The following is a 24,795-nucleotide window of genomic DNA, read 5'->3' as shown; positions in this document are numbered from 1 at the left end:
ATACTTTTTCTTGCAACTGTATATATATATATATATATATATATATATATATATATACATTAGTTTACAACCACTTTCACAATGCATATTAAGTATGATATTCAGCACACAGCTATTTAACAAACCAAACGTCAAGGGCTATGAGGCCTCTACCTCTCCAGCTGCCTTAGGGCTCATTCATACCATGGTACAGAGAGGTCAGTTTTTCTGCATGTGTTCTGCAAGGGCACAATGAAATCAATTGTTCCCTGTTCACACCACAACACTAGAATTTTTCTGCACAGGAATCTGCAAAGTGTATAAAAGTCATTGAAGTGCGCATGAAAACTGATGTAAACTGATGTCTCTGCAAGTGAAATCTGCACATGACTTTTTCTGCGCGTATGTGTGAATGAGGCCTTTCATCCACCTACATCAAACTAATTTAATAAGACAGAACAAACGGTCATAACCTACTTCATTCAATTGAATTGATGAATTATGACTGGTTAATGAATAAGCGTGCTGAAAAACAAAATTCAGAAATACTGGGACTAATAATAAATTCTGTATAATAATAATAAAACTCCCCACCCAAAAAATGCAATATATTGCATCTTAGCAGATTAGCATTTATTTATTTATTTTTTCGCCTTAATTTTTACCTGGTTATCCTGCGTACAACACACTTCCTGTTCACTCACTTGACTGTATCTATGTAGAAAGCCATGATTGCCACCCAGGCTGCTCATCTGATTTGGACTACAAACAAGCCTCCCTCCCTTCATCTCAATTATATGGGGAGGAGGGGGACTTGTAGTTTATAGATGATATCTTGGAAGGAAGATGAGGAAGTTTGTGCTTTTAGAACAATTCACAGGATGTGACAAGGACATGCAATTTCTGGCAAAATTAACAGGTATTTCCTTAAATGTTTTTAGCCAGAAAATTAAAAAAAAAAAAAAAAAAAAACGAAGAAAGCCATCACAGCTAAGAATTGAAAAGCCGCAGTATAGTAAAAGTTTGTTTGGGATTTAGATATTGTTTAAAGCTGAAATTTTACCTGCTTATATATCCTGGCTTCCCTGATTTATTTTTTTCCTTTCATCAACAATGACATTTAAAAAACAAAACAAAAAAACCAATCATCTTTTCATTATATAATTTTTTTAAAATCCAATCATACCATCAGTGGATCTCTGTTCCTCTCTATGTAATGCAGGCCAATCACAGCTATTATTATTATTATACAGGATTTATATAGCGCCAACAGTTTGCTCAGCACTTTACAACATAACAGGAGACAATACAGCAACAATACAGTTCAATACAGTTGTGTCCAAAATTATTCAACCCCCAATGCTGTAAAGGGGTTTAGGGACTATAGTGTACATTTGGAATTGTATTCAGAATCAAATCCTACAAGGACGTTGTAACTACCCAAATGCAACTAAAATGACATCAATTGTTTATGTAATACAGTAGTAAATGGTTCTTATGTGGTTTCTTCATTGCCACAATTATTCAACCCCTTAAAGACTACCACTCTGAAGAACAGAGGTTCATACAGGTGCTTTCCATCAGGTATTGAAAACACCTGTGGATGTCACCGAGCAGCAATCAAGCATAATAAGCACCAATTAGGCAGCTTTAAAATGACTGTGATACTCAGCTCCTTCTAGACATTTACTGGTGTGGTTACAAACATGGTGAAGGCAAGAGAATGGTCCAGGAAGACAAGAGAAGAGGTGATTTCTCTTCACAGGAAGGGCAATGGCTATAAGAAGATTGCAAAGATGTTAAACATACCAAGAGACACCTTAGGAAGCATCATTCGCAAATTCAAGGCAAAGGGCACTGTTGAAACGCTACCTGGTCGTGGCAGAAAGAAGATGCTGACTTCGACTGCTGTGCGCTACCTGAAGCGTAGAGTGGAGAGAAGTCCCCGTGTGACTGCTGAGGAACTGAGAAAAGATTTGTCAGATGTGGGTACAGAAGTTTCAGCCCAGACAATAAGACGCACACTGCGTAATGAAGGCCTCCGTGCCAGAACTCCCAGGCGTACCCCCTTGCTGTCTCCAAAGAATAAGAAGAGTCGACTGCAGTATGCCAAAAGCCATGTGGACAAACCACAAAAGTTGTGGGATAGTGTTCTGTGGACTGATGAAACAAAATTAGAACTGTTTGGGCCCATGGATCAACGCTATGTTTGGAGGAGGAAGAACAAGGCCTATGATGAAAAGAACACCTTGCCTACTGTGAAGCATGGTGGAGGGTCAATCATGCTTTGGGGCTGTTTTGCTTCTGCAGGTACAGGGAAGCTTCAGCGTGTGCAAGGTACCATGAATTCTCTTCAGTACCAGGAGATATTGGATGGAAACGTGATGCAGTCCGTCACACACCTGAGGCTTGGGAGACGTTGGACCTTTCAACAGGACAATGATCCCAAGCATACCTCCAAGTCCACTAGAGCATGGTTGCAGAGGAAAGGCTGGAACATTTTGGAGTGGCCATCGCAGTCACCAGACTTAAATCCGATTGAGAACCTCTGGTGGGACTTAAAGAAAGCAGTTGCAGTGCGCAAGCCTAAGAATGTGACTGAACTGGAGGCCTTTGCCCATGAAGAATGGGCGAAGATACCCGTAGATCGCTGCAAGACACTTGTGTCAAGCTATGCTTCACGTTTAAAAGCTGTTATAACTGTAAAAGGATGCTGTACTAAGTACTAAGATTGAATGTCACTTGGGGGTTGAATAAAACTGATAATGCTGTGAGCACAGAAAAGACATTTGTGGTTATTTCATTATAACTGTTATGTTATATTTGTCTGACCTACAAGTGCCTCTTTAATGTAAATGTAAGCAAGATGACTGAATGATCAAAAGCAATGTCAAACTGGCCAAAACACTCAATTTCAGTGGGGGTTGAATAATTTTGGACACAACTGTACAAGAGGGATAGGAGGGCCCTGCTCCTTGGAGCTTAAAATCAATACTCTCCCCATCAGTGATCTTCTGGAATTGTGCAGCTTAAAGTGACTGTAAAGGCTCAAGGTTTTTTACCTTCCTGCATTCTATGCACAAAGGTAAAAAAAAACCTGCAGCCCCCCCAGTACTTCCCTGAGCCGTATCTCGATCCAGCGACGACGTGCATGAGAGCCTTGGCTCTCCTGGGTCTCTCCCTCATTGGCAGAGACTGTCAACTGCAGCCAGTGAGCCAATGAGGAGAGAGTGGGGGGTGGGGCCAAGATGCGCTAGGTGTGTGCATGGTGGCAAATTGTATAATATATGGCCAACTTAAAGGCGGCTATTAAATAAAACAGGGGTCTCTAAACTTTCTAAACAAAGGGCCAGTTTACTGTCCTTCAGACTTTAGAAGGGCCAGACTGTAGCCAGTAGGAGTAGAAAATGTCCTGGCTTTGATAACAATAACCCATCATTGGTGTCCGTGAGAGGAATAGTACCCCATTACTGGTGACAATGGGAGGAATTGTACCCCACTGTTGGTGTCAGTGCGAGAAACAGACCTCACAGTTGGTGTCACTGGCAGGAATTATACCCCATTTTGGTGTCAATGGGAGGAATAGTGCCGCAAGGTCCAGATAAAGGCACGTAAAGGGCTGTATTCGGCCCCCGGGCCGCGGTTTGGAAACCACTGCAATAAAGAATAAAAAGGACCTGTACTGTCCAAATGTTGATTACCTATGAACTGTAATATCTGTAAGAAAACCCTTATCCTTCCATAATGCATGCCAATTCTACACATATTAATATATGAACAAGCATTTGCATCTTTATAATCCACAACCCAGCTAAAATTTGCATGTAGCTTACTAAGGAGGAGATTTTCTGGGAAGCATATCTATCCCAGGCACTGTCCTGTATTAGAACTTGGGGACAGCATTGCAGTATAACTTGACACACCTTTAATAGTAGAAGTATGTAAATGGCAATCATTATATACTGCACAAGAAGATATCCAGGGTGATAATATACTGTCGCAACATTTATTTTCTTTAAGAAAACCTATGCTTATTAACCTCCCTAGCGGTATGATTATTTCATCTTTTTGGTGCTGAAAGCGGTACCATTATTTTGCATGGAAATATGTCGTTTTTTTATTGTAGGCTGTAATTTTTAGGAATAACTCACTGAAATCTGTCTGAACAAGAGTCTATTAAACACCCCGGGTATGATAAAATTTGAAACACGAAATCATAAATTATAATTTAATAAATAATCATAAAAAATAATAATATAATAATAATACATTTAATTCAATAATATAATCAAACCAAAAACACTGAAATTTGAAATATAGCGCCAAGTTCGCACATCACTGAGCAAAGTCGCAAAATCGTTTTCAGTGTCTGATGACGAATTTCCCCACGAATCATTATCACTCAATTCTGCAAGTGGTTCTAATTTACTATCGCTGTTCTCTAGCTGGTCTCAAACCGCTTTTGACCTAAAGGGACACTTTTTGGACGCCATGGACTTTTCTCAGTTTCCAGGCAGAAAGAACAGACAAAATGCAGGCAGGGCACAGGACAAAGCACTAGGGACAAAATGTATGTGAAATGGGTTAAAACAGAAATGTTTTACTATGTTAAATTTGTTTGGAAAAAAATTAAATTTTTTAAAATTTTAAAAATTTCCCGCCGCCGGCGCCCATACGTCCCGACATCACAGGGACCGGAACACAGAAGCCAGATGCCGGCATCGGCCGGAGGAGATGGCCGGGGACGCTGCAGGGGACACATCGCGGGAGCGAAGGACAAGGCAAGCTCTGCAGGAAATCCCTATGCAGCGCCGCATGGTAAGCCCGAGTGTAGCTCGGGGTTACCGCTTTTGGTACTGACATTTTACCCCGAGCTACACTCGGGAATACCGTTAGGGAGGTTAATGTTATCCTTAGCACAATTCTGACTTATAACAAAAGTAACACACTAATTGGAGCCTCTCACTGCTGCCCCTAAAAAGCAATTCCAGGCAACAAGTGAAAGGCATCAGTAAGCTACAAACACTTTCTTGCAAACACCGCAAATGCGCTAATGTCAGAAAGTTCACTCAATTTAGGGCTCATGTACACTGCAGCTGATAAACGCACGTTTAGGAGCTGTTCAGTGTTTTTTTCAGCAGCCCCTGAACGCACCCTAATGTTTTCCTATGTGTCCATGTACACATCTTTGTTTACAGTCATTTACAGGCATTTGGGTTTACAGTTGTTTTTTTTGAACACAGAAAACTTGCGTTCAGCAGTCGATTTTATCAGCGTTTCAAACGCAAAACGCTTGTAAACACGGCTAAACCCGTCAAATCATATTTATAAGCGTATGCAATTTTTTTTTACTCTTCCAGTTCCCGATGCTGTCCAGAGCCTTTTTCCATCATGAAAAATGCATACAAAGCATTTTCAAGGTACTCAGATGGACAAAACACTGAACTCAGGATGTTCCTACCAAGCTTGTCACACATTGTAATGACCAATTCACACCTCAGACCTCTCCCACCCTTGGAAACAACAGGTATGTTAATGACCATTCACACCTCAAATTCCTCATGAAAACCCCCTGCCAGGTGACCTTAATGACTCACTCCAGCAGACACCTTTCCCACCCTTGGAAACAAAAGAAATGTTAATGAGAAACTCACACCTAAGATAATGTCAACACATACTGCTGTCTCTGCTTCTACTCTCTGTATTTCTCTAAAACAGTCTGAAATAGTTAATTTACCACTTTTCAGTGCATTCTGGGCATTTGGGAGGTTATCCTGTGCTTATCTTTAAAAAAGATACACAAACGCGCATAAACGCATTATGCAAACGCGGCTAAACAGACGGTTTTTAACCTACGTTTCCAGCAGTTTTCATCGTTCAGAAGTGTCCCGTGTACATGGAGCCTTACCGTAAACAGAGTTCTACCTGAAATGCAGTCTCTTGCAGCCCATTTGTAGTGTACTTCTCCAAACCTGTGCTAACTTTTTGTTTTAGACCTTATGCACATTGGACACTTGCCCAGCTCTTCCAAATGCCTTTTCACTTGGCAGGAGAAGAGCGGCGTAAAACACGCACCTAAAGCTGCGTTTTGCAAATGCGTTTCCGCGAGTCAAGCATCTGGGAGTTCATTCATTCTATTGGGCAAAATATTCATTTATTCTGGGCATTGAGATGAATGAATGCTAAAATGTGCCTAGTGTTTAGACCTGTTTAGGCACATCTGGTGTTCCACCAAAACTCTATTCTTCTGAACACGCAACTGATGTTTTTTTTTCTGATTATAAACGCTCCTGCTTCTAGACATCTGTAAATGTATATATATGCATGGGCACATATAGTAGGCAAACATGGAGGGGCTTTTAGAGGCAGCAACAAAAAAAAAAAAAAAAGGTCAAATGCCCTCAGTGTGCAAATGACGCTCAGTGTGCATGAAGTCTTACTGCCTGTGTTCCTACCATCATCCCCTGTCAATGAACACAGTAGTGACTCAAGGACTGGAGGGAGCGCATAGGGAGACTCAGGCATCTAACACACCCAGAAGAGGGAAGATTTAAAGGGTAACTTAAAAAATTACCTTTCCTTTTTACACTGCAGCACTATCAATTCTGTAAAATGTAATGCAATATGGCAAACTGGCAGTGTTCTGTACACAGTTGATATAGAGAACGCCCCTAAAAATTTCATTTCCTGCTGGGGTGAAGAACTCTGCATGAAGATACAAGTCTGATTTTAGACTTCCTCTCACTAAAAATGACATTTCTGCTGCAGATACTCACTAAGGGATAGTTACTTCTAAAAGGATGCAGACACTGAAACTTTTCTCATCAGAACACAAAAAGTGCACCAGCTGAATAAAATGAATTAGTCACTCCTATTCAGAACTAGTATCCAAAGACTCAAAGTGAAATGGCTTTTTCTTCAGAGCAGAAACTGGTAGGAATCAACAAAGTTTGGTAAAGCTCTTGCAATGTACATTGATCACCCAGAAGGGATTGCCATTTTTTCTTAAAAAAAAAAAAAAAGTGAAGTTACTCTTTATAAACAGACATCAGAACAGGTAAGTAAAAACTATCTAGCTTTACAGGAGTGGTTAGTGTTCCTTTTTTGTTATAGAAAAAGGTTTATTTTAATTGGGGAAGATTTATTAAACACAGAATCTGGTGGAGCTGTGCAACATAACCAATCATTTCCTAACTTTAGCTGGCTCAATTAAAGGATACGTTCACCTTTAGTAACAGGTTACCCCCATATTCAGGGTATAACACGTTACTGTACAACAGGGCCCTGTGACAGCTAGCGAAGGATCTTCTCCCCCCACTAGCTGTCATAAATTTAAAAAAAAAAAACAGCCATTCTATGAGCCTTTGAGGCTGTTGGCTTGTAGTTCTCAGTGAACTACCATGGCACTGTTGAGCACTCTGGTAGTTCATTGATTCTTCCTGTCAGTGTAAAATTGCCTGTCTGTACAGATAATATTACACTGCCAGTGTGTAGGAGACCTGCATGGCTCCTAAAACAAAAAATAGTAAATGCTACTTTTTTGCCTGCAAAAAAATGTGCATTTATCAATTTTTCATTAAAAAGGTGAAATTATGCTTTAACCCCTTGACGCCGACGTCACACAAATATGTGGCCTCACAGAACTGTTTTTTTTTCCGCGGGGCCGCATAGTTGCGTACCTGTCTTTGTGCTGGGAGCATGCCGCACAGCGCTCTCCCAGCACAAAGACCGGAATGTCACTGAGAGCCCTGGTTTCCGTTCTAACGATCGAGACCTGGGACTTCCGATTCTGGGTCACATGACTGCTGTAAGAGCCTATGATTAGATATCACAGTGATCAGTCACTGTGAAGCCTGCCCCCTTGTTTTTTTTTCCTCTCTGAATGGAGGAGTGAGATGTATCTCTCTCTCTCCTTGCATAGAGAAAACAAAACAACTGTTTGTAAAAAAAATAAAAATATATATATATCATTATTATACAGGATTTATATAGCCCCAACAGTTTGCTCAGCGCATGCATATATATATATATATATATATATATATATATATATATATATATATATATATATATATATATATTAAAAAAAATAATTAAAAAATAAAATAAAAAATAAAGAAAAAAATGCCTAGATCAAAGTTTGATCTAGTTCAGTGCCAGGGTTAGTGTTTGGGTCAAGGTCAGGATCAAAGGCCAGGATTTATTTTTTTTTAATTGGTATCAGTGTCAGTTAGTGTCAATGTGTTTTAGGTAAAAAAAAACAAAAAAAAATTAACACTACTGTTTCTTGGCTGTAGTAAAGGTACAAACAACAAATATCACACATATATGGTATTGTTGCAATCGTCAAGAGCTGGAAAATTTATTTTGGGTTGTTCTTTGGTGGTAGGTTATGGTAGTAACAAGAAACACACAGTAAAAAAGAAATTTTTTTTTTTATTTAGCTATTTTGGGCCAGTTTTCCTTTGATAATAAAAAAAAAAAATCAGGAGATATCCATTACCATTTACCACCAAATGAAAGACCAATTTGTCCTGAAAAAAACAAGGAATAATTCACCGGGATGTACAAAGTAGTTGTGATGATATGTACGGTTTTACTAATACATGTCAAAGTTGTAAAATATTACTTAGGCTTTAAGATTTGTTTTACCCTTAGGCGTGACGGGGTTAAGCTTTTACAATAAAACCTGGAAACTTATTGGTTACTATGCACAGCTGCACCAGATGCTACGTGCACCAGTTTTAGTATCTCCCCCAGAGTTTCTAATTTAGGTGCTCTAGATAATATTATGCCTGTACCAAGGCTGGATTTTGTAGAAAACAGTTATGTGAAAGATTATGCAAACCCTTGGAAATGTTTGATTTTTCCCAAATATTTGAACAGGCAAACATTAGATCTTCATCCAAACAGTGCTTCAGAGGTGATAAACACAAGAGGTGACAAACAAAAGAAAAAATTACCTTTATTGAACCAAAATATCAACAGATATAATGATGTACTGTGGAAAAGGTTAGTGCGTTATTGGCCTCAGAAGGTGGTATTGATCCGTTTAGTAGAAATTACTTTTTGTAGATCTGCTTAAATGCCCATGACTCTTGGTGAATTTTGGACCATTCCTCAATAAAAAATTCTCAGTTGAAAGAGGTTTGTGAGTTTCATGCATGAACTACCCATTTCAAATACCCCCAAAACATTTAAATGGATTTCAAATCAGGGCTTTAATTAGGCCAGTTCATTTATTCTTTTTGAGCCATTCCTTGGTGGATTAACTTGTATGTTTTGGATCGTTAACATGTTGAAAAATCAATTCGGATTCAACTTTTACCTTGTTGGCCTCATATTTCTATCAAGTTCTCTTTGATTTTATGTGAAATTTATAGGTGTATATATTTAGTCTTTTTTAAAACTAACCAAGTTAACAGTGAAGAACAATGACTCCGTTGCATAGGTTTTTAGGATTGTACTGATAACATGAAGAGGCAAAGTACAGGCTTATTCACTTGGTGTGTTTACATTCCTGTATGCTCAATATGGTACCAGTTTAGCCAGTCAATGTCTCTGTACAACAAATAAAATTGTTCGGTATACTTAATCTGTTATTCCCAGCCAAGAGAAGTTTCACAATTTTAGGGTGACAGAATTTCTTTGAGAAAGCGACATGTCTAGTGTGAAACATGTCGGAATAGAACTTGCTCCTGATGGCTATTTTCATAAATAAAGATTATTATTATTATTATGTAGTGTTCCTATTGCTAGTACAATTGGTTGCTTTGGTGAAACTCAGCCAGAACCCAAAATATGATCAAGAATAGGATTTATAATTGACCTGATTAATTTAAACTGTCAAAGCCCTGAAGCAGCAAAGCAACCCCAAATCATAACATTTCCCTTGCCATGTTTTACAGTTGGTATGTGGTGGCTCTTCTGAAATACTGTCTTCGGTATGGAGGGGATTTACTAAAACTGATGTACTCAAAATCTGGAGCAGCTGTGCATAGTAGTCAATCAGCTTCTGACTTTAGGTTGTTCAATTAAGCTTTGTCAATAAAATCTGCAAGCTGATTGGTTTCCATGCAGAGCTGCACCAGATTTTTCACTCTCCAGTTTTAGTAAATAACCTCTGGCCAACTTTAACTTTGATTTATCCATCCACAGCACGGATAAGGCCAGGTCTTAGGTGATATATTCAAAGGCAAATTGTAGTTTTGCTCTAATTTTTTGGGGGGCAGAAACTGTTTTTTTCTCCTGGCACACCTCCCTTGCAGTTTAATTTGTTCCAACACTTTTTGATTTTAGATACATGTACTTTCTGGTCCAATAATTTTTGATTGAAGATTTGATAATAACAAAGCAGCTGGTCATTCACACAGGGGGATCATAATGAAGAAGCATAAAGTAGTAACGTAGGTAGGATCACATACAACATAGCAATTTTGAAGTATAAAATGTCAACTTCCCAACCTTGCGGCGTGAGCCATGGGGCTGCATGAGTGACCCAAGTCTTGGGACTTAGGAATATACAGTGGGAAGTTGAGAATAGAGAGCAGGCATAAACCAATTGGGAAGGGGTTAGGTAGAGTTTCCACAGGCCTGGGTTTGAGTGGAGTCAATTATAGGTTGCCCAGACTGGTTGGATGCAGGGTGGGGAGAGCATAGGACCACCAAGGTGTCCACACTTTAAAACATTTTTAAGGAGTGTAAAATTCTAGTTATTTCATTAACCACAATGTTGGTCAAAATGCTCTTCACTGCAGAAAACTAGACAGAGGGTTTCTTCCAAGCCCGTAGATGTACTTTGAAAGCAACGGTTACAAGAGTTATCTTCAGATCCTACCATTCAATTTTGAAGTTCTTGGAGAATTCTTTTAGCATCAAATGGTTGGCTTTTGGGCTGACATGACTGAGCTGGCAAATCATGGGCAAATACCATGAAATTACTGATTTCAAATAGTCTTGCAATCATTTTAAAACTTTTGCCAGACCCATAGGCATCCACAACCTTCTTTCTTGAGGTCTTGGAGAATTGTTTAATCTTGGCATGACTACACTAAACGTGTCAATAGTAAAGAGAACACTATGCCTTAGATGTTAAATAAGACAGGTTCCATCTGCATACTCCCTAAGAAGGTTCCAAATATTGGCAGCTAATCTGGAAAAATTGATTTTATTTTTGTGGATCTGAAGTGGCAGTAAATGTAGTAGTGTACTTACATTTTCTACATGACAATATACATTTCGTTAATTTAGATCAGTGGTCTACAAACTGCAGCCCAGGGGCTGGATGTGGCCTTTTGCTTGCCTACATCTGCCCTTTGGAGCACTATTCCACCAACTGACACCAATGATGGGGCACCATTCTTCCAACTGACACCATCAATGGGGTACTATGCATCTCAGTAATGTCAACAATGAGACACTATTCCGCCTATTAAAACCAATGATGGGGCACTGATGCCAGAGAATTTTCAACTCCCACTGGCCACACTCTGGCCCCCTAAAGCCAATAAACTGGCCCCTTGCTTGTAAAGTTTGGGGACCCTAAATTTAGATTATGAGAATTAATACAACAAAGTTATCTGTGATCTGTAAAACATCTTCATCTGTGGGGAATTTTAGACCCAAGATCTGATATTTTGCTTGTTGAAAAATGTTAAAAAGTCAACATTTTCCATGGGGAGTACTATATGTACATTGTACAAGCACTGATCGTTTGTTGTGAAATATCCAGAATGTATGCATCAATTATCATATTGTATTGCCCTTAGTTGCTGAACCTATGGGCATCTTTTGTGTACAAGCTAAGACACGAACAAAATGTACATATAGTACATGCTGTATGACTAAGTACAGAGAATACATTTTTGGTCTCATTACAATTGTGGAAGTGTTTTACAGCATTTCTATTTTTGTTTAGCACTGGCTATCTTATCATAAGGAAGCTGTCCTCCCAAAAAGAAAAGCATTATTTATAACAGGAAACCAGCTGGTCTGAATGTCATTTTAACAAGTTAACAATATATATTTGTACAGGTCTGAGTGTCTTCCTTTTCCCCCTTCACAAACTTCATCTTATTTTTTAGGTGGCTCAGCTGGTTATAAAAGGGTCAGCTGATGATCTATAAGCACGTATGTAGCATACAAAATCCCTTTGAATTCAGCAAAAATGTTAAAAAAAAAAAAAAAAAGAGGATTTAAATATAAAAACAAACAATCATAAACACAAAGCAGACTACTACTCAAACTGGTGAATACTATTGAGTGGTTAAGACCGGATGGAATGGTCAAAAAAAGATAATGTTAAAACTACAGGAAGCAGTGGACGCTATCTAATTTATTGGAATATGCTAAACCAGTTGTGAGCTGTCACAACTTTTAATGTATATTTAACCCCTTTATTAAACACAACAACAGGAAAATTGTTTTCTGTTTTTTAAGAAAACACAGGAGAGCTACAAATTCTAGTACAGCCAAAAGAATACAGGCAGCTATAGCCATCCATATACAGTATCTGTCATGGGATCTATCAGCGTGGTTTTCTCTAAACTTCAGCCATGTTACATATTCCTTTGCTTCAGTATCAAAAGTATGGCAACTGATCAGGAATAATTGCGTCAGCATATACAAGAGGAACCTATGCCAGAGGTTTTAAAGTTATTAAAAAAGTTACCTTTCCATGTAAGGCAGGCCATAGATTAACCAAATGCTCGATTCCCCCATCAACACTGAATGTGTTGATGGGGAATCCCTCTTGCGGAGCTATTTTATTCCGACAGCGGGAGGTTTCCCAGCCGTCAGAATTCAATGATCACTGCTGGTAGCTATGGCCGTCGACAGTGATCAAATACGTTTCTGATCCTGTTACACTTTATAGCACGATGTACTGCAATGCTTTCACACAGTGTCTGCAAGGGATATGCTGTGACATCATCAGGATTTCCTGTGAGCTCCAGTGGTTATGTTGGAGCTCTGCCATATATCTAACTGAGGCAAGAGATTATTGCAATAGTAATCTATTCCTTGCAGATAACAGTGGGAAGCAGACACCAATATAAGTAGTCTGTTGCAAAGTGCATGTTGGGGCTTGAACAGTTCAGTGGTTCCTCCTATAGAGAAGAAGTCTTTAACCACTTCATGTCCGAACACTTTCACCCCCTTCCTGTCCAGGCCAATTATCAGCTTTCAGCGCTATCACACTTTGAATGACAATTGTGCGGTCATGCAACACTGTATCCATATGAATTTTTTTAGCATTTTTTTGAGACACAAAGCTTTATTTTGGTGGTATTTATTCACCACTGGGATTTTAATTTTTTTTGCTATATAAATGAAAAAGTCCAAAAATTTTGAAACAAAGTGTTTTTCTTATAAAATTTTGCAAATAAATAATATTTCATCATAAATCTTGGCCAAAATGTATTCAGTTATCTTTATAGTAAAAAAAATTACCCAAATTAGTTTATAACCAAAAATTATAATTTAAAACTTTTTTTATATTTTTATTTTATTTTTTTCTATTATTATTTATTGGGGTTTTTTTACATACTGTCACCCTAGCAGTACAGTGTCACCATGGTGACACTGTACTACTTGTGGGGATGATGATTTTTTTTTTTTTTTACACTAATTGCTTTTACACCCATAAAGGCTGTAAAAGCAGTCATTTCTCCTCTCTGGGTCCATTCTTGCAGCCATTGAGAAATACTGTGTGAGCTGTGATTGGTCACAGCTTGTCACATGGTACAAGGCTGTTGTGAATAGCCTTGTACCATGTGACCTCTGTGATCATTCACAGATTTCACACGTAGTAAGCAATGATGTCAGAAGTGACATCTTGCTTACTACTCTGCATGTGATCACTGATTGGCCAATCAGTGATCACATGATCTGGCCCTCGCACAGAGGTCCCGTACGACGATCAGTGTTCTGGAGGACACAGCGGGCACTAGAATGCGGTGTTGCGCGCTCCCGGGGAGCACGCACAAGCAGGCCATACAACGGCCGGCAAGGAAGTGGTTAAAAGACAGTTTACTAAACCTATCAAGCACCCCTCTCCTTAGATCAGAAGTGACATCTTGCTTACTACTCTGCATGTGATCACTGATTGGCCAATCAGTGATCACATGATCGGGACCTCGCACAGAGGTCCCGTACAACGATCAATGTTCCATTGTGTCCAGAGGACACAGCGGGCACCGGATTGTGGTGCTGCGCGCTCCCAGGGAGCACGCACAAGCAGGCCACCCGCCCTTGCACTGCCACCCTCCGGCTGTTTATATGCAACGGCCGTACAGGAAGTGGTTAAAAGACAGTTTACTAAACCTATCAAGCACCCCTCTCCTTAGATCCAAACTCTTTAAGCTTCTAAATTTAACACTAACCTAATCACTTTCATAGGAAAAAAAATATAGCAAATAAACTATATAGCATATATAGTTGCTACAGAAGCCATACTGTAATTTGTCATTAAACTACCTTTCAATTTCAATCTGCAACTCTGTAATTTTCTGTAAAATTCAATGGAATATGACAACCTTGAATTGTTGTCCTCAGAAGTGTCATTTCCAGCTTGTGTGAAGAACTCTGCACTACGAAACAAGTCAGGTTTTGGCCATCTTCTGCAACAAAAATGTATTTTTTGGTGGTATACTCCCTAAGGGTTAATCACTTCTATGGAGACGCTAACACTGCAACTATTCTCACCACAGCCCTGAGAGTGCATCAGTTGCTTGTAGTGAATTGGTCCCTCCTATTCAGAATCAGTCTTGCACAAAACACAATCTAACAACCAGTTAAATGACTATGCTCGTGTTTATGTGAAACGTGTCTACTGCTCCTCTGTCCTGTCTTGGAGCTGTCATGTTCTTATCAGAGTGCATGTAAAGGATTCCAATAAAGGATTTCATCCACCACATTACTGTTTGTGCAGCCAACCATTCTATTTTTCCATTGCATCTGTGATCACGGATCGGGCCAGCACCTGCGTGTTTGTGGAGGGGTCATACAGATTAGGCACTCGCCTGGAGAGGATCGTTTGCTCATTCTCTTTGAGCAGGACAGGTAGCAATCTGCAACAAAGTATGTTTAAATCATTGCAATGCAATGAACATTTTATCACCCAGGGAGGAAGATTTTGTTCTCAGTAGAAGTGGAGTTACTCTTTAAAGCCGAATCCCAAGTTGGCTTTCACTTTAGGGAGTTTGTTTGGGCCCAGCCAACCCAAACAAACTATTTCCCTTACTGATGTAGTTGCTGCCTATAAACTATACACAGCTTTGTGTTCCGGCAGCAGTACAGAGATTTCCCATCTGCTGCCGGACCAAAATCGAGTTGGGCTGAGTGCTCAAAGATAAAATTATAAAAATACAATGCTTACTGTGAATGGTTGAGTAGCCTGACCTAATTTTGTAAAGGTAGCACTAGGAAGTCCTAGTATCGCTGCTGGGAACACAGCACTGCATAATGTATGTAGCTAATGCTATATACACTGTGTGCACAATTATTAGGCCAGTATTTTGACCAATCACATATTTATGCATATTGTCCAACTCCAAGCTGTATAAACTTGAATGCCTATTGGATTTAAGCATATCAGGTGATGTGTACATGTGTAATGAGGAAGGGTGGGGCTTAAGGAGATCAAAACCCTATATCAAGGGGTGCATAATTATTAGGCAGCTTTTTTTCTCAAGCAAAATGGGCCAAAAAAGAGATTTAACTTACTCTGAAAAGTAAAAAAATTGTAAAAAGTCTTTCAGAGGAATGCAGCACTCTTGAAATTGCTAAGATATATGAGCGTGATCACAGAACCATCAAACATTTTGTTGCAAATAGTCAACAGGGTCGCAAGAAACATGTTGAGAAAAAAAAAAGAAGAGGCAAAATAACTGCCAAAGATCTGAGAAAAATCAAACGTGAAGCAACCTACCTGGAGTGCCCAGAAGTACAAGGTGTTCAGTGCTCAGAGAGATGGCCAAGTTAAGGTAGGCTGAAACCCGACCATCACTGAACAAGACACATACATTATATTGTCAAAAGTATTCGGACACCTGCCTTTACACACACATGAACTTTAATGGCATCCCAGTCTTAGTCCGTAGGGTTCAATATTGAGTTGGCCCACCATTTGGAGCTCTGGGAAGGCTGTCCACAAGGTTTAGGAGTGTTTCTATGGGAATGGTTGACCATTCTTCTAGAAGTGCATTTATGAGGTCAGGCACTGATGTCGGACGAGAAGGCCCAGCTCGCAGTCTCCGCTCTAATTCATCCCAAAGGTGTTCTATCAGGTTGAGTTCAGGACTCTGTGCAGGCCAGTCAAGTTCCTCCACCCCAATTTCGCTCATCCATGTCTTTTATGGACCTTGTTTTGTGTCATAACAGGAAGGGTCCATCCCCAAACTGTTCCCACAAAGTTGGGAGCATGAAATTGTCCAAAATGTCTTGGTATGCTGATGACTTAAGAGTTCCCTTCACTGGAACTAAGGGGCCAAGCCCAACCCCTGAAAAACAACACCACAGCATAAACCCCCTTCCACCAAACTTTACACTTGGCACAATGCAATCAGGCCATTATTGGTCACTGTTTTTTTTTTTTTTGTGTCAGAAATGTTTATTTGTAAAGTTTGAGTTGTTTATTATTCTCACTTTAGGCTCCATGCACACTAGCATTTTTGTAAGCGCTTCGAAATTAACATTTTTTTCTGCTCCCAGAAGCTAAATAGTGTTATCCTATGTGTTCATGCACACTACTTCAGGCTATTAGCGTTTTTTGAGCGTCAGCTTCTAGAAGCAGAAATAAAATAGTTTTTATAGAGCTTTTTGGAGCTTTATTCCAGAAGAAAAAAAATGCTAAACGCTACTAAAACACTCCTAATAGCTTTTTTTTTTTTAGCTTTTTCTATGTCTACTGTCAAAATGCTAATAAAACACTAATGCTCCTAAATGCTTCTAAGCAGCTACTAAAAGAAAGCTATTACCAGATTTTTTTAGCTTACAAAAATGCTAGTGTGCATGGAGCCTTAAAGTGGAACTTCATTCTCTCAATCAGCATTGACTGATTTAATCCTTATCCTGCTGGCCTTAGTATATTGATAGGGAAGTATATCATATTTTCTGGTTTTAAACTTTTGTTTTCTACATTTCTTCAGTTACTTGCTGGTTTCCTGCTTAGGCAAATGATGTCATACATCCCAGCAGTCTTCAGGAGGGGAGGGATGGTTCTCAGCTCAGCCAGTGCCTGAGCTATGGGCAGATCGGTCCCAGCAGGTAAATGCTACATGAATCATCTGCCCTTACTCAAGATGGCCACTACCAGAAATGCAAGGGGCTGTTTTTCAAAATTATTTCTCAGCAAAATAAAGCATTGAGACATGGGTGGATGGCTGAGTTTGTTCTGAATATTAACTATTAATTAAATAGCATTTTTGGTTTGTGGTGCTCAGATGCAATGCAGTACCACTTTCACAGATGAAAAAAAAAGTGGGAAAATTTTTGTTTCTCATTTAGTTGCCTAATTCTGCTCACTAATAGTTGCCCAATAATTGTGTACATATAGATATTCTCCTAGGAAAGCCAAAACCCTATTCTTACTTTCTTAAATATTCAGGTTTGAGGTTTATTAACATTTTGGACTGACTGAGAGCACTGTAGTTGTTCATTAATTAAATTGATTCTCAAAAATACAACTTGGCTAATAATTGTGCATACATTGTACAGTTTATACAGCGCTAACTGAAACAATTAGTAAGGGAAATAGTTTCTTAGGGCCAGCTTGGCTCAAACAAATTATTTAAAGTGAAAGTAAGGCTGGAGTAAGGCTTTAAACTAATCCTTAAAACTAAATAAAAGAGACGTATGGGCAATGCTTTTTTGGCCATACTTCTCATGTGGGTCACAGGAGAGCACACAGAATCAGACGTCACAGAGCCGCTCCAGGCTCTGGATGTATCTCGACAATAATTTTGGGATCTGCCCACAGACAGCTGGCTCAGCCTCTCAGCACCACTGAGAGCCTGCACCCTCTCCAGCCCAGCTCTCCAGTGAGCACTGGAGGGGCAGAGTAGAGAGTGGTGTCTGACAGTCATAGCTTTGTGCCAGAGCAGATCCAAGAACGGAGTGATCAGCGGTCATGAAATCCCTCAGTTCTCAGGTTTAGAGCCAACGGGGTAAGTATGTTTATTTTTTTAGATTCCTACACTTCTCTATTAAACCCCTGAATTCAATTCACCTTGTAAAAAGTAGTTATTATACATCATACATAAACAAAATGTGAAAAAAGATTGCTTACCTTTTAATAACCATTTTTAATGTTTTATGCGATCCTTTCACCAGACAGATTGCCTCTTGGCGATAACCTGAGAGTGGTATATCATTTATATTGACAATTTCATCCCCTGCCATTAAGATCTCAGCAGCTTTACTCCCTTCTTCAACCTGAAACACAAAATGGAACAGTAACGGTGATTAAAATAATTAAGTTATGGAATGTATTGATACAGTTTAGTGCGGTCTCCATTAATGTGCACTAAAACCATAGCTCCAGCCAAAATGTTTTCTTTAAGCTTTTGATTACAAGGGTAAGGGTAAGAATCTCACCCAAGTTTTCACTGTATGCCAATGATTTTTACCTCCCCCAAAAAAAGAGGGTTTTTTTTTTTGTTTTTTTTTATGAAACCGTGTCCATATTAGTGACACCAATGACATCATTTCATATCTTGGTGACCACTGTCACTGGTAAAGAAAGTAAAGGAAAATTATCCCCAGTCGGGACAACGATATTCATAAAAACATGATAGATGTTCTGCGCTTCACTTTGTCCCAAAGAAAATAAACATTGGTTCCATTTTAACATCTGTTTAACCACTCAAGCTCCGGAACATTTTACCCCCTTCATGCCCAGGCCAATTTTTTGCTATACTGTGCTGCGTTACTTTAATTGGCAATTGCGCAGTCATGCAACACTTGTACCCAAACAAAATTTACATTGTTTTTTTTCCACACAAATAGAACTTTTTTTGGTGGTACTTGATCACCACTGGGTTTTTTATTTTTTGCAATATAAATGAAAAAAAAACGATTTAAAAAAAACAAAAAAAAAACATTTTTCACTTTCTACTATAAAACGTCAAAAAAAAAAAAAAAGTAAAAACATCAAATTTCTTCATAAATTTTGGCCAAAATGTATTCTGATACCTGTCTGATAAAAAAAAATTTAAAAAAATCCCAAATAAGTGCATAATGATTGATTTGCGTGAAAGTTATAGCGCCTACAAACTATAGTATATATACTGGAATGTTTATTTTTTTATACAACTATTGGCGGTGATCAGTAACTTATAACGGCACTGCGAGAGTGCTACGGGCAATCTAACACTAACTGATGCTGGGGGAACTGGCCAATTGCCACTGACATCACCAGTGACATTAATACAGCAATCAGTGATAATACTATACACTGTCACTGTACTAACGACAATAGCTGGGAAGGGGTTAACATCTACAACAATCAAGGAGTTAAATCTGTGCCTAACTATGTGTAACATGTGTATAGTGTGCTGCTTTTTACTAATGATCTCTAGCTTTCTCATTCCTGCTTTGCAGGGATAATAAAAACAGATTGTCCCCTTTGTACAGAGCTCTGTGTTGTTTGTTAATACAGAGCTTTGGGCTGTGATTGTACACAGCTGATCAGCAGGTCCCAGCCGTTAATCATTGGCTGGGAATTGCTGACAGGCTCTCACTGTGTACAATCATGTACACACGAAATCCACATTTAGGCGATGACGTACGGGTTCGCCACTTTGCCTACAGTGGCCGCCCATCTGCAGTACATTGAGATCGCTAAGTGGTTAATTATACACATACAGAAAAACAGCATTCATCAATTTGTGTTTTGTTTAAAATGCATTTCTAGAAGGTATGCTTGCACCTCACACAGCTCCGAGTTTTCTCAAGAGTAAAGTTGGCCACAAACAGTGGAATTTCGTTCAAGCGTTCGTATGGATGGTCTGAAAAATCGTTCACCAGAGCATTTGATTTTGCAATCATTGAATCAATTTTCAAAACCACAGAAAGTTTAAATGTTCCAAAGCCCTGAAATTTTGCCCAGATCTGCTACTTAAATGGAATCTCAGATGTGTTAAATGTGAAAACCTCATTCACAGTTAGATGTTTGTTTGAGAAAAATTTTCTATCCTGCTCCTTAGGATTTTCCTGTCAGGATGATCGAAACCAAACTTCAATTTGACTTCACTATCCATTAGAAAATTAAACAAATGTTCTAAAACAAAAATGTTTAAATTAAAAAGTTACAGATGTATGGCCAACATACTTACTAATGAGAATGTCATACATTATGCTTTTATTTCAGCAAGGTCATGACATAGTATACCCTATTTTATGGTTGGACTTCAGTCCATTAGGAATTTCAAACACCGGAGAAGTGCGTGAAGGAGAGGGTCCCCTAATGTCATCACAAGAAGAGCCCAGTTCAATAAGTAAAAGTTCTATCATGACTGGATATCACTTGATATTTTAATATATATTAAAAAAAAAAAAAAAAAAAAAAGATACAAAGAGCCACACTTTTTTTTATTCTGTATAAAGTAAGAAATAGTAAAGAAGAACTCGGAGCAAAAAATGTTTCCTCCCATGCAGTGAGACTGTGCCTGTATTGCATGGGTTAACTGCTCGTTTCGATTGGGGGATTGCAGAGCAGAGATATACTTACCTAATCCGCTGATCCTCCAAGCGCAAGACCAGAAGACCAGTCCCCGGCACTCCTGCCCCCTCCCCCCCCCCCCGCACATTAGCGGTCTTGTGAATGGAATGCTCCTGGCTCCTTCATGACCAAAGACAGGCTCCAGACAGAAGGACAGCAGGAACAGTCCACCATCGGATATGGGGGAGCGTGGTTTTCTGAAGGATCGAAGGGTTGGATAAGTACAGCCTTTCAGTGCACCCCTAGACAAAACAAGCAGTTAACTAATACAGTGGGGCATGGGAGAAAAAAAAATTCAAAACCCCTGCCAATTTTTTTCCCATGGGAAAGATTTCTCTTAACGTTCTGACCTCTATACAGAGGACGTGAGAGGAAATCCCAAAAAAGCGAGGGAGAGCCCTTCTCACCGAGTGGTCTCTGCAACAAGTGTCCCCATTGGAAAATTTCCCCTCTATTCCTGTGCTGGTGACAAACCAAAGATTTGAGATTCCCTCATTAATAATCCAGGTGAGACTGACAGAGAACTCTACGCTACTCTATAACGAATAAAAAAAAAATGTTTTGTTGGATACACTTTACAAATTTATAGATTACCCACTAAAGGTAGAGAAAACTACTGCAATGGCACTAACAACTAAGCAACCAATAACATATCAGCCACAAAAGGAGTATATGGTTTTCAATGAGCCAGACACCTTACAGGTTTGCATTGGTGGAAGTGGCAGTAAGGCTGGCCAAAATTATGCCTGTTTCTTTCCTTCATCTATGGGCTGAAGATAAGAAAATCTCTTGATTCCCCCATCAACACAGTCAGTGTTAATGGGGGAATGCCTCCCGCTGCGCTATTGTAGTCTAACAGTGGGAGGGTTCCCCGCTGTCAGGATACAATGATCACTGCTGCCAGTTATAGCCAGCGGCAGTGATCATATAAAAAGAAATCAAACAAGCTGGTTGTACTGAATTTGATCAATAGATCGACTTCAGTACAACCAGGCTGCTTATACACGGATAGAAATTTGGCCGATTCCTGCTGAACCAGACAAATTTTGTTCTGTCTGTGGCTGGCTTAAACACAACCATTATGTGACACTACAAAGCAAAAGCAGAACCTACATATAGACAAGAAAATATGGATGCCCCCATGTATACTGTAAATATCATTACAAATACAGTATATCACTGAAAGAGAGGCTTGTACATGTATAACATTAATAGGATTATTTAAAATCAAACTGATCTTGCTGTAGTTTACTCTTTATATTTTGCCTTCCATTTTGGTTCATGCTTTCCCCCCCTCATCAACATTCTAATAAAATTTTTAACCATTTCCAGCCCGTAGGACGTTATATGATGTCATGGACTTTGAGTGGAAATACCTGGATGATGCCTACAGCTACAGGCATCATCCCTATATCTTTTTTATCAGCATCTGATCCTCTGTAATGTAAAAGCAATCCTAGGGGCTAATTAGCTGCTGGATTGCTTTTACAAGCCGCAGGAAGGGTGCTCCCTTTCTGTCACTCTCCAATGCCTACCCCAGGCTCTCCTGTCCCTTCAGGGAGCCTGAGACTGAAGCCGGCACTACCGATGGCTTACCCTAGGGTTGAACGAGGATCAGAGCATCCACGATCATTTCTATGGTATTAGAACCCGGAAATTAGAAGTATTCTGTCACTACTTCTGGTTTTGTTGAATGTAAACAAAGCCATTTGTGGCTTGGGAAAGCTTCTGATCACACTAATCTTGGCATGATCAGCTGCTTTTAAGGGCAGAGGAGAGATCTGGAGTCTAATAGACCCCAGATCTCTCAGTAAAGGGTACCTATCACTGCGTATTACTATCACAAGGGATGTTTACATTCCTTCTTATAGCAATAAAAGTGATTTTACAAAAATAAAAGGACAATGTAAAAATAAAAAAAATAAATTAATGTTAAAAAAAAAAAATGTGTAAGTACCCCTGTCCCCCATGTGCAAAGATGAACACATACGTAGGTCGCACAAGCATATGTAAACTGTGTTTGTACCACACATATGAGGTATCGCTGCAAACGCTATAGTGACAGCCATAATTCTAGTACCTGTGTAACTCTAAACTGGTAACCTGTAAAAGTATTCAAAGAGTCGCCTATGGAGATTTTCAGGTACCGTAGTTTGGCATTTGTTCTATGGGCAGATGCAGTTTTAAAGCCTGACATGTTATGTATTCACTTACTCAGCACGACATCTTTTATATTTTACGAAAAAATGGGTATTATATTGTGTTTATGTGAACTAAAATTTATCAAAGTTTTTTTTTTACAAAAAAATTGCATTTGAAAAACTGCTGCGCAAACACTGTGTGACATAAAAATGATTGCAACACCCACCATTTTATTCTCTAGGGCCTCTGCTTTTATATATATATATATTTGTATTTTATTTTTTATTTTTTTCTAGCAAAAACATTATGATCTTTACACGGAGAAAAATGTCAGAATTGGCCCAGTAGGGAAGTAGTTAAATACAATATTTCCTTATAAAAACTTAATTTTAGAGCCAGTGGTGTATTACCTAGGTTTCTGTGATTCTCTATGTAATGCAGGCAAATCATGACTGGTTGAAGGGGCCAGTAGAGTCCTATACATACTTCTTATAAAATATCACAGCGCCATATCTCAGTACTTGCAGCCTTCATTCTTGATGCAAGCATTGGGCTAGCATTTGGGAGCAGCTACGTAAATGTCAACATGCTTTGATGGACAGATATCAGTCTGTAAGACTGGGAATTCCTAGGGAGACTGTATTTGCATGCAGACTGCCCTAGGTAATGTCCACACGTGATGCTGAGCCTTCATAATGATGAGTGAAAGTATCGAAATTAAATGAATGAAAGCAGACCAAGGACAGTAAGGCTAGGGAAGAAATGGCTAGAGGATGCCAGACATCCTTCAAACAGGAAATAGGGTGAGCTCTATTCCTAGATTGTAAGCTCCCAGGATCAGGCCCTCCTAACCCTCTTGTATTGAACTGTATTGTTGCTGTATTGTCTACCGTTATATTGTAAAGCGCTCAGCAAACTGTTGGCGCTATATAAACCCTGTATTATAATAATAATAATATTTGAGTTGCTACAGGTTCTAATGCACACTGTGAGCGCTCAGTGTGCAAAGTCAGAGTAAGCAATTTCAGTAGGGAGAGGTGCCTGTACAACGCTAAAATGACTGAATAAAATATACATTCCAATTAGTATAGATAAATGGGGAATTTTATACAGATTTACCTTATTACAACAATAAAGAACAGGCCATTTTTGAAAATACATTAGTGCAGTACGCTTGTATTCCATAGCCTGTTTAGCCTGAGTCAAGATGCAGGCTGTGCTTGAACAGGGGCATGTTCAAGAGGCAAGCTGTGATTAGGAGGGGGTGTCTGCCAAAGGCAGGCTGTATTTGGGAGGGTGTTCATGACAGAGGCAGGCTGTGACTGGTAAGTGGGGGGGGGGGGGGGGTGGCTGAACTAACTACCCAATACAGGCATGCTGTGTATCTGCACAGTGTCCTGTACCTCTGAACAACCAGCCAAAAAGGATGAAAACTGACCACACTAGGTGACGGGTAGGATCAACTAGGTATTTCAGATAGAAGTACATGAAAATGATAGACTATGATTTATAAAATACACATATTGGAACACATATGCAGAAAAAAATAGTTAGGGTAACATACACTTTAACAAAATGCAATGTAGCATGGGACTGTACACTGATCCATTTATGATGTAACATCAGTGTTTCTATGTTCTTAATGTGAAAATGAGCCCTCATGGACAACAGCGATGTAACTTTTATACAGCTGTCATGTCCTTGAAAGGAACCCTTCATATGTTACCATCACTTACACTGGTACCTTTATCTCATTATCCATCTCTTTTATTACTTCTAAGATATTTAGAACAGTTAGATCCTTCTACTGGGAATTCCACCTCCTGCAGTGTTTTATGATTACATCAAAGAATACAATGTTTAAAACAACAAGCTTATCATAATGTTAGGACTAGTCACCACTGGCTCAGACCATACCCATTACAGTTTATATTGATGATTATCTTTGTATCAGG

The 24,795-nt window shown here is 39.2% G+C and overlaps 1 protein-coding gene across 1 annotated transcript in view; it reads right to left on the bottom strand.

Annotated features, from left to right (window-relative positions):
- SHROOM2 (shroom family member 2) overlaps window positions 1-18,407 on the bottom strand; it is a 229,110-nt gene extending 210,703 nt beyond the window's left edge. Inside the window, exon 1 of the mRNA XM_089683832.1 lies at window positions 18,266-18,407. Coding sequence (XP_089539958.1) covers window positions 18,266-18,378 — 113 coding nt within the window. The 5' untranslated portion in view covers window positions 18,379-18,407. The remainder of the gene's footprint in view (window positions 1-18,265) is intronic.
- Window positions 18,408-24,795: the final 6,388 nt, after the last annotated feature.

This window comes from Staurois parvus, unplaced genomic scaffold, assembly GCF_062004578.1.
Source record: "Staurois parvus isolate SC_StPar_1 unplaced genomic scaffold, SC_StPar_1.0 ptg000324l, whole genome shotgun sequence".
Lineage (NCBI taxonomy): Eukaryota > Metazoa > Chordata > Amphibia > Anura > Ranidae > Staurois > Staurois parvus.
Note: the sequence above shows the minus strand (reverse complement) of the source record. Positions and strands in the feature narration are given on the sequence as shown.